The sequence below is a fragment of the Chaetodon auriga genome, chromosome 1 (assembly GCF_051107435.1).
Source record: "Chaetodon auriga isolate fChaAug3 chromosome 1, fChaAug3.hap1, whole genome shotgun sequence".
Lineage (NCBI taxonomy): Eukaryota > Metazoa > Chordata > Actinopteri > Chaetodontiformes > Chaetodontidae > Chaetodon > Chaetodon auriga.
In genome coordinates, this window is record NC_135074.1 from 2,378,080 (window position 1) to 2,393,413 (window position 15,334).

Below are 15,334 nucleotides of genomic sequence, written 5' to 3' on the forward strand. Positions count from 1 at the left end.
TTTCCCCGGCTTGTACATGCTGTCTTTGACCCAGTATATTCAATAGAAATGTTTATACGTTCAGTTTAGGTCAGTAGCAATAAAGTGTGTTAAAAAAAATATACAAAAAAAAAAAAAAAGAAGAAGAAGAAGAATGTTTTCACTGAAACAGGTGATAAACATCTGGTCATGTCAGGCCATAGACCTTTTCTATATTCTGGCACACATTTCAAATTCCAGGTGAGCGGAATGTGAGAAGTGGTTACTAAGATGATTTGTCATTAGTGGTTTATGAGGGTAGATTTCTCTTGAAATGTTGTAGCACACACGGAAGAAAGGGGGTGCCAGACTTCCATCACACACATTTTTGTTACTAGAATAATTCAGTACAATGTGGCTTCCATGTATTCATATACAACAGGAAATATTGACTGTCTGCTTGTTAATGATCGTTAATTGTTATGCTGACTGTTATGTTGACTGTCTAACTGACTCTACAGTATATGTAGTACTGTTTAATTGTATTACAGTGCAGTCAATTCAACTATGCCATATGTGAATCTTTTGACAATCTGTCCTCCATCCATCCTTACATCTATACAGTATGTTTCCAATGAGCATAGCTGTACACAGTTGAGGACCTTGAGGTCATTTGCTGACTGTTACTGTGGAGTTCTGGAAGATGAGACGAATTTACCAGAATTTAGACTACTTACATTTATCTGTTGTCATTGATATGTTCCTGTGTGTACAGCTGTATGTTCCTGTGTTGTCCTGGCAGTGAAAACAAATCTCCCTGTGGGATAGTAAATCTAAATTTAATCTATCTTCAACCCTCAGCTGTTTCAGCATCTTATCTTACCATTCCCATGTAAACCTTCTTGTAAGTTTCTTAAAGAAGAAGGCTGGCATTATTTTACAATATATTCATATTATCGTCTACAAATCCCATTACAGGAACCAACAATATGTTCAGTTGTCTCTCAGTAATTTCTGAGTTTACTTTTCTCTGTGGTTCTCAGCTCCAAGCTCATTGGTTCCTGCTGAAAACATAAATCCTTAAAAACAAGTCATATGTAGTTTCATTAAAATAAAAAAAAAAGCATAAATAAAATAGATTTTTTTTTCCAACTGCAGTGGTGTATGTGAGTTTTATTCAAAATAAATTATGGTATCTATATTTCCAGCATGTTTCCAACACGGCATAAAGCCTTCCTGCCAGAAAGCTTTTCTAACACATGGTTCATGTTATAACAATACTAATAACAATAATATACTTCACCACATGCGTCACAAAAAAAGAGAGGGATAGAACATTAATGTAAAATGAGAAGAGAGAACATGAGAAACCCACTTGATTATAATAGTAAAAATAAGATAAAAACAAAGCTGGCTTCCCTGATATCTATACCCAGTGCATTCCAAATTTTTGCGGCATAACTTACAAAGGATGAATCCCTGACTTTAAATCAGCTGTTGTTGGGAACCTCCAATAGACCAGCAGCAGAAGATCACCATGTTCTTGAAGGCAAATAATTAACAAGGGAATTAACAAAGTATCTTGGTCCTAGCCCACCCCAGATTTAATCCAAGAAGTTAATTTCCCCAGACAATTAAACAACATTTCTCTTACCGTACAGTTGTGTGTCATCTGCAAAACTATGGAAACATACCATTGTGTTCTCTAATGACGTCACCAAGTGGCAGCATGTATAGTGAGAACAATAACAGGCCAAACAGATTTCATGTCTCTAAGACACATGATCTTTAAGACTTACCTAAAACTTTCTCTCTTCGATGTATGTTTTAAACAGTTAAACAACACACACACACAGATTCCTGGAGATGAAGATGGTGAACTTGGCATTGGATCTCTCCCTCCCTCTTTATACAGCATGATTTGACTCATTAGGAGCGGGAACAGCTGTCTATACAAGTCTATCCAACGTCTCTGCACGTTGAAAAATTGACACCAAAGGGTTTCCCACAAAGGGACGCCAACCAGGTACTGACCAAGTGTCTATATGTTGGAAGTGAGAATGTGTTATCTTATCATATTTTATCTTAACTTAACTTATTCTATCTTATCTTGTGTTTATTCTGGCAGAATTAACGTCATCCATAGTTGAGGTGGAGCTTATTTTAACTTGTTTGACAGAAAAGAGTAGTTTAATCTGTAACAAGAATAATCAAAGTCAGCTCAAAGTCAACTGCTGCTCAGGAGGTAGAGCGGTTGTCCACCAGCGGTCATGGTTCGATCCCTCAGCAGTCCACATGCTGAAGTATCCTTGGGTAAGATACTGAACCCCAAAACTGCCCCCAATGCTGCGCCATCGGTGTGTGAATTCATATGTACATCGCTTTGGATAAAAGCGTCTGCCAAATGAATTGTAATTGCAATTGTAATTGTTAATTTCACCATGTACAGGACATACAGAGGGATCCAAATGTTGTTTCTCACAGTTCCACACTGTGTGCGAAAATATAAAGATAAAAACAAGGCAAGTGTTTAGAAAATAGAAAGAAAGAAGAAGGAGAAAATACCACGAAGAATGTATGCCAGCATTATGTTAATTCTGAATAGGCCACCATAATAAATATTAGTATTTACATTTGAATGAATCTACTTAATTAATATTAAAATATAGAAAGCTAGCTAGGACAGCTAGACATGCAGTTCTACAACATTGGCTAGTACAGACACTGACTATAGGAACATTAAACTGATGGAGATGACTGCTCCTCCATATGCTTTCTGCTGCTCCACACCACATGGGACAGAGGGGATGGTCATCAGGCTCCATACGCAGTGCTGCATCAAGCTGCCAGAGACAAATAGGGCACTGCTGGAAATTGGCTGATTTACCCTTCAGAATTAAAGTATATTTTAACCAGCCAGGGGAAGTTAAATGAAACTTTAATGTACACATTAAAAACTTTATCACAGATGCATATTTAGTAGAACTGTCAAGATGAACTAGAGGAGCCAATACACAAAACTTCACAAATGTGTCAAAGGTAATAGACAAATCTGCATTACACATTATTGTTAATTATGTTCAAGAGTTCACCAAATTTTTGTTATCAGTCAGCATGCCAGCATGTTCAATGGTCCTACCTGCAAAGGTGAAAAGCATATTAATATAACTATGCTTTGATTTAAAAAGACTGAAAAAATGTAAACTTGTTGATCTGTGTTAGTTGTCTTGCAACCAAATACTAATCTGAAAAAACTACCCATTAATAAATTAAATTTGATGGATATTTTAACAAAATGCTGGCCTTGGGTGACTCTTTGTTCACAGTGTAAAATGTCAGTTTAGATGTGCTTGGGTCGAGCAGATGCCCACTTAGCCGCTTTTCATCTTTAAAGTATTAGTATAGTCAGCCCACAAGGGTTTGCCATATGGGACACGTGGCGATATAAAGGACTCACACAGTGGTGGACTTTGAGGCTGTCTGAGGGTCGGGTGAAAAAAAAGAACACAAGATGCATGTGGTGGCTCACCAGTGCACAGAAAGTCATAATACATTTATGGTGAAACAGTTCCAAACCCTTTTGTGGCATGTAGGGAAGCCTATTAAGGCACTGTATCACATTCTCTCCGCTAGAGGGGAACCCAGAGGGCACTTTATCATGCTTTCTTCCACAGTGGGCCACCATAGAGGGATTATTTTTTATGTTTTATTTTTTTTATGGGAACATGCAAGAGGGTATTGTTGCTGTGTTCTCTATTTATTCTGAACATGGGAACAGATGTGGACCCATCTAAACTTGCCTAGTTCAAGCCCACATCCACTTTGTACCCACAAAACCCACATTTCATCCTAATGTACCTTTATGCATGCATTAAAAGGTTATTAGAGCAGGGGGGCAGAGTCCGTCGTGTTTTACTTTGAAAGTGGCAAGCGGAAGTTGTATACCTCTGTCTAACTTGACTCTGGTCCCAAGTTATGTGTCATGCAGGCAGACTAGCTGTGCGCCGCTCTGATTCTGGAGACACTTCACCAGAGACACAAAGTCCCCGCGTGTTGATCTCTCTGACACCTCATCGGTCTCTCTTTGTCTTTTCTTGGACGTTTCTGTGCTCGGCTTGGTGTGTGGACACAGGGGACTGGGGCTCGGAATATAAGAGGACTGTTTTTGGACAGTAACTGATGTTGCATCTCCATATGAGCGCATAGGACCCTCCCGCCCCCGCCCTCCTCTGAAGGTAAGGTGTTTATTTGTCCCCAAACGAACACTCACATCAGTTTTAGAGCACCGCCATTAACCTGCGATGCAGCCTCCCAGTAAGACCGGTTTATGCCAAAGTCACACCGTCAGGACACGATGCCGCTGATGCGTTTGGTGCCACAAACAGTCATGGTGTGGAGGCATCGCTATACGCATCGTAACTTAAAAGCTCACGGCGGTCCTCGCACAGGCGTCATGGTATCACTGCTTACTTGCAGAAAAACAAACAGACATGGAAGCAGGCGGCTCAGCCCCCTGCTGTCGCCGTGGCACTGTACAGTGTTTCTGGATGCAGGTGAATTTCCGTTCGTGCCGAGATCTCCTATAATACTCACACAATATGACCAGTGCTGCGTGACAGTGCAGCCACCGTGAATTTGACTTCACTAACAGGGCTGGAAATATCAATTCTTTGCGTTCGGGATGAATCCCATGTGTTTATAATCTATCATTTAATCTGTAAAATGTCAAAAACAATGAAAAGTGTTCCGTCAAAAAAGTCCCAATTTCCCAAACTGTTTTGAAATATCTTATTTTTCTGAGAAAACAGTCCAAAAACTCTTAAGAGATTCAGTTTACCATCATATGAAAGGAAGCTAACCTATATATGGCTGTAACCTTTGGATTTTTCTACTAGGCCTATTGAATGACTTACATGATTATTTTTATATCAAGTTTGAATATCAATTCATATTCATTTTTTGTCTTGTAATAAAAAAGAATATTTAAAAAATCCACACTGAGTAATTCCTAAATTAGATTCATGGTTCATCATGTGTTTGTAGTAGGTTTGTTAATTGCAAATTTGTTTGCCAGTGCTTTACACACCACCTCAGTAGATTCCCAACTGAAATGATCACGGTGAAATAAAGTTCTTTAAAAAAAATTTGAGGCTCCATTATGTAGAGGGCCCCTGAGTTACAACCTAGTGTTTATGTGGTTTATATGCATGATATAGTATCACACTTCCATAAAAGTGCCCGTGAGAGACAGATTTTGAAGAATGACCTGAATCGATGCAGAGATATCCTGACTTTTAGTCCCTGGTATGGGTCAAGCTTCACTCCACACATTGTGGTTGTGGAATGTGAAAGACACTGACTCTGTCATAAACTTGTAGTTTTCAAGCCAAAGCAATGATTACAGGTGACATTACTGTCAGTGTCAGGGTTACTTTCTCAGACTTCAAACACAGATGGCATGATTGTGCTGCTGTTTTCACAGGTTGAGTAGGATGCCCCATGACGGACTTTATTATTTTAGTTTCTTGTGTGCTTACATGAATTTTATGTAAGCAACATACTGCAAACTAATTATAAACATTCATATTGGTGTCAGTGACAGGCCACTTGGTTGGTCCATCTCTTGTAAAACAGGTCTCTGTTATGCATGGAGATGCCTTCTCTCATGCTCCTCTCTTTTGTGGGGTTCCCCAGGGGTCCATTCAGGGTCCCCCTTTAATTAACTATGTACATGTTACCCATGGGGCAAATAATGTGTGGATGTGGATGACATGCAAATGTGTGTCCCGATAAAGCCTTGTACCACCGTTGCATCCTGACTTGCCCTACTGAAATTAAGAGTTGGATGTACAACACATTTCCTGCTGTTGAATGAATCCAAATCAGAAATAGTTAGAATTACCCTCTCCGGCCCCAGCATGTGCATCATTAATGACCTCTCATCTAGTCTGCGTGCTTTATCCAGCAATGTTAAGAAAATAGACCTGTAATCTTTGACTGTGAGTTATGTTTTGATGCTCAGATGACTTAAGTGGTGCAGTCCTGCTTTATCCAGCTGAGGCACTTAACCAATCACGCCATTCCTTTCATTCGGAGATCTCTTAAAGGTCATCTATGCTTGTATCTCCTCCAGACTTGACTATTTCAACACACTTTTTTCTGGTATTAGCAAACCAAGTGAAACATGCAAAGACTGCAGCTGATACAAAATGATGCTGCCAGGATTTTAACATGTTCAACATCAAGCAACCTCACACCAATCCTTGCTGTCCGTTGATGGTACAGGAGCACCACAGGGGCCTGTTCTGTCTCCTTTTCTCTTCACCTTGTACATCTCAGATTTCCAGTACAACTCCTCATTGTGCCACCTACAGAAGTTCTTGGACGACTCAATGGTGGTGGGGTGTATAAAAGATGGATGAGAGGAGGAATACAGACCAGTGGTGGAAGATTTTGTGGAATGGTCTGGTAGAAATCACCTGCTGCTTAACATGGCCAAGACCAAGGAGATGGTGGTTGATTTCAGAAGGAACAGGACAACCACACAACCACTGTGCATTCTGGGGGAGAATGTCACAGTGGTGGAGGATTACAAATACCTCAGAGTGCATCTCGACAACAGACTGAACTGGAAAACTAACATCAACACTGTCTACAAGAAGGGAATGAGCAGACTCTATTTCCTGAGGAGGTTCAGATCATTCAACCTGTGCAGCAAGATGTTGGAGATCTTCTACCAGTCTGTTGTTGCCAGTGCACTCTTCTTTGCTGCAGTGTGCTGGGGGAGCAGCATCTGAGCCGGCGACACCAACAGACTGAACAAACTGATCAGCAAGGCCGGCTCCGTTATTGGCTACAAATTAGACACTTTTGAGGAGGTGGTGGAGAGGATGACACTGGACAGACTGTTATCCATCATGGATAACCCTGAACACCCTCTTCCCCACCCCGTGGACAGACAGCGGAGCTCTTTCTCCAGTAGACTGCTCCAGCCCTGCTGTCACAAGGAGCGCTTCGGGAAATCATTCCTGCCTCAAGCCATCACACTGTACAACAGTAACTTAAACAATTAATCCACCAACCTCACAAACCCCAATATTTTACACATTATCTGCACTACTGCAATATTACACATACAGTCTATGGTTTACATTTATTTATCTGAAACTGCACAATTTTTTTGCTGTAAATACTTGTTTATATACTTAGTGATATTGTATTTTTATTGTTATCATAATATTATATGTATTATACATTATAATACATATTATAGAACTATATATTTAGTTATACTTAGTTATATTTTTATTTTTAACAAACTGCTTTTATTCCTGTTTATTTTTTTGGTCATTTTTTGTTTACTATTTTTTTTAAAAATTGTTGTATACATTCTGTGTTTCTCTGTATGTTTAATTGCTACTGCAACACAATAATTTCCCAAATTGGGATCAATAAAGAAGCAGTCTAAAGTCTAAAGTTACCTGTAACTTTTTGGAATGATTTGAAGGTCTTACTGCTTGTTTTCCTTGAATGGACTTATGCCTACGTGATCTGATCTGCTGACTACTACAACAGCTGTGCTGCTGCAAAAATGGTTTAATTTGATGTATACTCTTGCTGTCCACAGGTTGGGGCTCACCCAGTTGTAGATCTTGACCTGAGGAAAAATCGAGATGAAGATGGAGTCATTCATCCTCTGGAGGACCGTCCTCATCTTCCTCACACTTTCATCTGTCCAGGTACTGAAAATGGATGGATGGATGGATGGATGGATGGATGAATGGATGTGAGCATTAGTTGATAGATGATTCCAGGCACTGGATTTTTTATTTTCTTTCTGTGTCTTGGCTGCATGAAACATGAGGAGCACCTTCCTGATGTGCAATTGTAGACCCGCAATGTGCTTCAAGCAGAACCTCTGTACATTCAGTGTAGATTGCTGCTGTGACTACCTGGCTCCAAGTCACTTTCATTCAGATCATCACATTCACTGGTGAATAAAATGAACATGGACCCAATTAGAGGAACGTTGTCAGAGTTCACACACTGTGCACCCTGCCTCTGACACTGCAGCTGCTGTCAGTTCTATTGCTTAACTTGATCTGACCCATCCAAATCAAACTGCTTGTACAGGTCAAAGGGCCTCGAGGCAATGTGGAGAGCCTGCTGGAGTTTTTGTACATGTGTTTGAGCTGGGGTGAATGTCACCTCTTTATATGAAGCGTTACTTAGTGCAGGATTTTCTCGGGCAAATATAGCAGCTACTTAATCCCTGACAATAGGCTGCTGTGGACCTGGTGTTCTCCATGATCAACTCAGAAAAGGGATCTTTATTTGGGCCAAGTCTGTTTATATGAGTGTTTGTGAGAGGACAAAAAAAATCATATTGATGTGTTTTTGCGCTGGCTTTTTTTTTTTTTTTTTTTTTTTTTAACTTACTTCCTTGTTTGGCCTGAACCCTTTAGAGAAACAGGAATATATGTTTCATCTATTTTCAGGGGGCTGAGACTTCAAACCTTACAGTGTTTACTATTGATCGCTTGCTATTCTGGTGAACTGGGATTTTAAGTTTGAGGTTTGGACAAGTTGTTCACTGCTCAGGAACTGTACACTCATCCACATGGAGTGTACTTTTTTATTTTAAAACATAAAAAATCAAGTTTTTTAGGGTTAATTCACCACCTGAAATAATCAATACTCATACATTTTCAGTGTTGAAACACTGAAAATTGATCTGAAAAATCCAATATAGATTAAATACTTATTTAAAATACTCTGTACCATAAACAGCAGTTGTGGTCATGAACAAATACACAGGCAAGAACAGCTAAGAGTAAATATGCAGGAAGTGAAAATGTAAAATAATCAATTGTTAGGGAAAATCTGAGATTAATCAATACTGCTTATTTGTGTTTTGATATCAAAAACACAAATAAGCAGTATTGCAGAGTTGTGTGAGAAGAACTTTGCATTGCATAACTTAATGCTTTATTATTGCTATCATTGTGATATTCTATTTTTTAACCTGCTCTACATTTCCCATCAATGAAGTACTTAAGATGTTTTCTTAAAGCCATTATGTGTACAAATTAAAAACATATGACTTTGACATCCTCCAGCAGATATAGGTAGTAAACAGAGTGTACCAATTCTTGAGTGATGTTGAGATTGAAACGTGGCTAATTGTATGCTACTCTTGTTTTAGTGTCATATGCTGATTCAGACTGGTATACCACTTTGATTTGTGGTTTGCCATCGGTGGAATATGGCAAAGATGACATGTCACTCATGTTCCACTGGTAGACACCACAGAAATAAATGGTGCAACAATCAAAAATGTAATCAGTAATGATTTTCAATGCTGATTCTGCATTTCAGAAAAATGAAAAAATAAAACAGTGTAACCAGTAGTCAGTTTAAGAAAATCACATAAAAATTCTACACATAGAGGCCTTAAAGTAGTAGTGACGGTACAGAATCAGATACACAAATTTAGTAGTCCTGATACTGTATAGTTGTGAAATATACACATGTACATGTGCATTTTTCAGTGCCTTCCTTTGTTAATCCATCAATCTTTTTTCAAATCTCTACATTGGATGATTTTATACATTTGGAATAATTAAGAGTTTTTTTCATGAGATCCCTCTTGAGAGACTTGGTGGTATGTCATTCCCTAATTTAGCTGTATGTTGGGTTATGGATTGTTGCCTGCTTGTTTTGGATTTAGTCGCCTGTGTTGGACTGCTGCCTTCTAGTTATGACCCTTGACTGCCTCACTATGCCGTAAACCTTTTGTATTTTTTGATTTTCGCAATAGTATCATTGAACTGCACCAGCTCTCTTATCTTGGATAAGATAAGATAAAATAAGATGAGACTTTATTGATCCCACACCGGGGAAATTAGGTCATTACAGCCAGCAAGTATTAAAAAAGCAAAACAGCAAAAAAAAAAAAGTTCTTCAGAAGGGTCAAGATAAAAAAGATGCAGGATTTAAAAAAAAAAAAAAAAAGACATCAACTGTGTATATGAACATTATGTACAGGTTATAAAAATGCTACTTTCCATAAAAAAAACTACTGTCCATAAAAATGCTATTGCCAATATTCTTATGAGAAAAACTACCAATGCCACATATTGAAATTGTACTTGAGAAATACTGTTGCATAAAAATAACATTAAATTGAACGAGTTTATGTACAATATGTACAGATTCTAAAAAATATCGTTGCCAGTATCAGGAACAAATTAAAAATTGCACCAGATGAAATGGATAAAGTGAGCATATATTAGCATGGATAACAGTAGTGCAGTAAAAACAGTAGGTTTATGATGTAGAAAGACAGCATCAACACAGTGCTGCATTACATGATGCTGGAGTTAAACAGTCTGACAGGTGTTGGGATGAAGGACCTGCGGTAGCACTCTTTCTTACAGACTGGATACAGCAGTCTGTTACTGAAGGAGCTGCATAAGCCCCCACTGTTTCTCTAGTGAATCTCTAGTAAACATCTACGATTGCTTCAACAAATGAAACACAATGGTGCTTTAGTGGGGTGATATCTGGGCTGTTTCAGCTTGGGTGAGCATGATGTTGAGATTGAAGCACTATAGGTACCTAGGTTGATTATGCATGTTTATGCCCACAATACACTGTTTGCATGCATATATTAGGGTAGATATGCATACATCTTCACATGTATATGCTATGTACACTGTATAGCCAAAAGTATTGGCTCACCTGCCTTGACTCGCATATGAACTTAAGTGACATCCCATTCTTAATCCATAGGGTTTATTATGACGTCGGTCCACCTTTTGTGGCTATAACAGCTTGAACTCTTTTGGTAGGGCTTTCCACAAGGTTTAGCAGTGTGTCTATGGGAATTTTTGACCATTCTTTCTGAAGTGCATTTGTGAGGTCACACACTGGACGAGAAGGCCTGGCTGTCAGTCTAATTCATCCCAAAGGTGTTCTACTGGGTTGAGGTCATGACTCTGTGCAGGCCAGTCAAGTTCATCCACACCAAACTCTCTCATCCATGTCTTTATGGACCTTGCTTTGTGCACTGGTGCACAGTCATGTTGGAACAGGAAGGGGCCATCCTCAAACTGTTCCCACAAAGTTGGACGCATGGAATTGTCCAAAATCTTTTGGTATCCTGAAGCATTCAGAGTTCCTTTCACTGGAACTAAGGGGCCAAGCCCAGCTCCTGAAAAACAACCCCTCACCATAATCCCCCCTCCACCAAACTTAACACTTGGCACAATGCATTCAGACAAGTACCGTTCTCCTGGCAACTGCCAAACCCAGACTCGTCAGATCGACAGATGGTGAAGCACGATTTGTCACTCCAGAGAACGTGTCTCCAGTGCTCTAGAGTCCAGTGGTGACGTGCTTTACACCACTGCATGCAATGTTTTGCATTGCACTTGGTGATGTATGGCTTGGATGCAGCTGCTCGGCCATGGAAAACCATTCCATGAAGTTCTCTACGCACTGTTCTTGAGCTAATGTGAAGGCCACATAAAGTTTGGAAGCCTGTAATGTTTGACTCTGCAGAAAATTGGCGACCTCTGCGCACTATGCGCCTCAGCATCCACTGACCCCACTCCATCATTTTACGTGGGCCACCACTTTGTGGCTGAGTTGCTGTCATTCCCAATTGCTTCCACTTTGTTATAATACCACTGACAGATGACTGTGGAATATTTAGGAGCGAGGAAATTTCACAACTGGACTTCCTGCACAGGTGGCATCCTATCACAGTACCACACTGGAATTCACTGAGCTCCTGAGAGCAACCTATTCTTTCACAAATGATTGTAGAAACAGTCTGCATGCCTTGGTGCTTGATTTTATACACCTGTGGCCATGGAAGTGATTGGAACACCTGATTTCAATTATTTGGATGGGTGAGTGAATACTTTTGGCAATATAGTATATGTTTGCAATGTGCTAGTATAATGTGCCTATTGTGGTGAGTGAATGTTTATACAGTTCATGTGTTTTGATGTATAATTTAAGAGGTATATGATGTGGCATTATTACAGAACACTGGCTGTTTAACATTTAACACAACAACCAAGCAAGGTGCATATGGCATATTGGGTTATGTATATGATATATATTTTTTCCCTTTTTGTAGTAATGTATTTTTATTGTTGTTGTTGTTTTTGTGCAGAGGTGATATGAAGGGACTGAAGTTAGCAGAATGAAAAGACAGCAGAGTGAGTTAGACAGGTGTGTCCTTCAAGGCTGTCCACCCTGCCTTCCAGTTAGACTCACACTCACATGAGCCTCTGCTCTCACTCTGAAAAAAAAGGCATAAGTTGTGAACTGTGTGTGTTTTGTGCATGTATGTGTGTGTTTTGTGGTATTCTTCCAGTAGTAAGCATAGTAAACTTGACATAATTTAATCTGAAAAATGACATGAAGCAGCTGTGTCTGCAGCCTGTGGTGGCTGCTCCATGAGGGGTGTGCTTGTTGTTTGTTTTCTTCCACCAGGTCTTTGTAGATGTGAGCACAGCACACTTTTGAAGATTGGATTTGACTAAACTCTGTTTTTCAGCATTTGGACAGAGAGATTCTATGAGACGCTCATGTTGGCAGCAGCAATAACAATGTGAAGGGCATCTCAGCAAAGACAAAAAAGAAAAAAAAAAACTAGATGATGAGCTGGTGTTCAGAAGAGGCTGAGAGCCCAAACCCACAATCCAACACAGCTTAGTATTCTACTTGTGAGTGTCCAATCCTCTGAGAGCACTGTTTTCACATGACATTTTCACTGTTCCTTGAAGGACGCCTGGGTTACCTTGCTAATTAACGCTTGCTAACACAGTTAGCTAACACCTGTTGGCCCAATTTTCCACATTGGAGGCAGGTTTTCATTTTAAAACAACATGTCTAGTTAGTTTACCACCTATTACTTGTGCTCTGGGTTGTGAAAAAGCTCCTGCTGTCCTTTCTCTTTTTTGGGGCATCATGCACTTTATTTACAAAGCATGGTATGGACTAAATTACATTGTATTTGCTGTGCAGTGCAGACACAAAAGGAAAGAGAGAAAATTATCTGAAAGACTAAATTTGCTCTGATCAGCTGATCAGCTCTTGCATATGACATGAACCTTCAGGCCCCCTCTCTTTCAGCTACCAGCATGACATTCTTAAACTGGTCATCTTGGAAGGATAGCCTCTTGGGAGAGCACATCGCAATTATCTAACATGACCTCACTCCAAAGGTAATGCAAGTTTGCTCAAATATTGGTTGGAACACATCCCTATCATCCACATGCAAACCCAGGCCCTTGAAACAAACTCATTTGGTTTGGTTTGTTGGCTGGTGTGAAAGCTGGCAGTCGAACTCAACCAGACTAAGACTGCCTCTAAGTGGACTCTTGTGCAGTTTGTTTGTGGTCTTAATGTAAATGGACCAACCACAGGATTCTGTCAAAGTAAATATATGATGCAGATCAAATTCAAAAGCTAAACAACTTTTAAAGCCAACTCTTGATCATGGTTACTGTCAAGGAATCAATGTCCCAAGTGATGTCTATGGATAATTAGACAAGATCATTTGGTAACCATGGTTACACTTATACATGTCGCTATGTGAGTGCAAGATTTTCTCTGCCATGTTAGTGAGGGAAAAGGAGTTAAAATGGAGGCATATTAAGCTTGTGTCGTGTCATGTATTTTAGCAGTTCTTTATTAAAAAGTGAGTGAAATGCAGCAGTCACACAGTAACTGTCCCCCTGTAATATTACAAGACAAGCTGCAGTTTTTGTTTCTAGCGACCTCCTTGCTGTGTGGCACGCGCACTACCTGCTGCGCCACCGTGCCGCCCTGTTTGCCATTAATTATGATATTAATATGTGGTTCAGTAGCAGTCTCTGCTTATAATGACCGTATTTAATTTTTGGAAGCTCTTTGTGAAACTAGAGAGGAAAAGATGAAAGCATGGTATGCTGTCACCAGAATTTGATTTGCCTATGTGGGTCCATTTAGTGCTGATGGTGCAGGATGACAAAACTGTGCAATGAATGAGTTACCGTCCAGTCTCAAGCCCGTAGTTTGTTTACAACTCAATCTGAAGAAACAAACAAACAAACACACACACACACACACACACACACACACACACACACACATTAGGTTTTCATCACTTTTGGGGACATTACATGGACTTTCATTCATATCCTAGAGACTTACCCTAAACAAAACTATAACCACTACTTACCTAACCCTAACCCCAACCTTAACCTAACCTAACCTTAAACATGAATAATACATGGGCACACATAGACACACACACACACACACACACACACAGACAAAGAACTAAAAGGCAAAAGTGGATCTTTTTTCCCTGCGTCAGGACCACACTACAACTGAGGAAGCAACCTAGGACTTCAAAAGATTTCTGAAAATAATTAAAGTAAACATTATGACTTTGTAACTGATCTATTTTCAGTCATGTCAGTATGTTTGATAATTCATTCTTTCATATTAACTGCCTTTTTAAAAGTACAAAAATGAATCTAATCCTCTAAGCCGAGGTGGGGAACCTTTCCACTATCAATGGCCATTTCATTTTTTTAAAACATTCTTCAAGGGCCACACTAACTTATTTAACACATATACTACACTGACCTCCAATGGCTGGCACTGCTTCTGTTTGGCGGGACACCTGATGCCAGATGGTAGTGATGATGATGATGATGATGCTGGTACTTGCAGCTGGTCTTCCAGGTTTGGGTCAGTCAGTCTTGAGTGGAACTGATTCTTTGCAGGGGTCAATTTTCAAAAGAACTGCTCACAGTAGTAGGTTGTCCCAATCAGAGATGCAAACTTTAGCACAAGTCTTCTCAGAAATGGATAACCCTACACACAGTTTATAGAACTTTGGAGGTTGTTGTACCTAGGTTGTCAGGCACATCTGCTGGTTCCACATTGAACAATTTAGCAAATATTTTCAATTCCTTTTGTTTTGTTTTGTTGTCATGTCCTGGAACCTCCCATCCAATGCCTGAAGGAGTTTTCACAGTCAGCAGCATATTGGGGTGTCATATCAGGCTTTTGTTCTTGCAGAATAGGAAAATGCGCTGTGTTACCTCTTTCCAGTTGCACTTGCCACAGCTGTAATTTCACTTGCAGCTGCTGGAGCTTTAAAGTCAGCTCTGAGAGGTACTTAGTAATATTCAGCTCTGATAGGTACTTGGTAATGTCCACCATGAAGGCCAAATCACACAAACACTTACTTCACACATTCTCCGTCTGGATGAGGTTTCAGCTATAACACTGTCTCCGTCAGAATGTTGTCTTGTGAAAGCTGCTTGTTGGTTATCCAAACTCTCCTGAAGAGCATTAACTT

The 15,334-nt window shown here is 39.7% G+C and overlaps 1 protein-coding gene across 5 annotated transcripts in view; it reads left to right on the top strand.

Moving 5' to 3' along the window:
* The first annotated feature begins 3,907 nt into the window (after nucleotides 1-3,907).
* adamtsl3 (ADAMTS-like 3) overlaps nucleotides 3,908-15,334 on the top strand; it is a 235,733-nt gene continuing 224,306 nt past the window's right edge. For all 5 annotated transcript variants that reach the window (XM_076727218.1, XM_076727300.1, XM_076727446.1 and 2 more), the window contains exons 1-2: nucleotides 3,908-4,193; nucleotides 7,586-7,697. In XM_076727218.1, coding sequence (XP_076583333.1) covers nucleotides 7,632-7,697 — 66 coding nt within the window. In that variant the 5' untranslated portion in view covers nucleotides 3,908-4,193; nucleotides 7,586-7,631. The remainder of the gene's footprint in view (nucleotides 4,194-7,585; nucleotides 7,698-15,334) is intronic.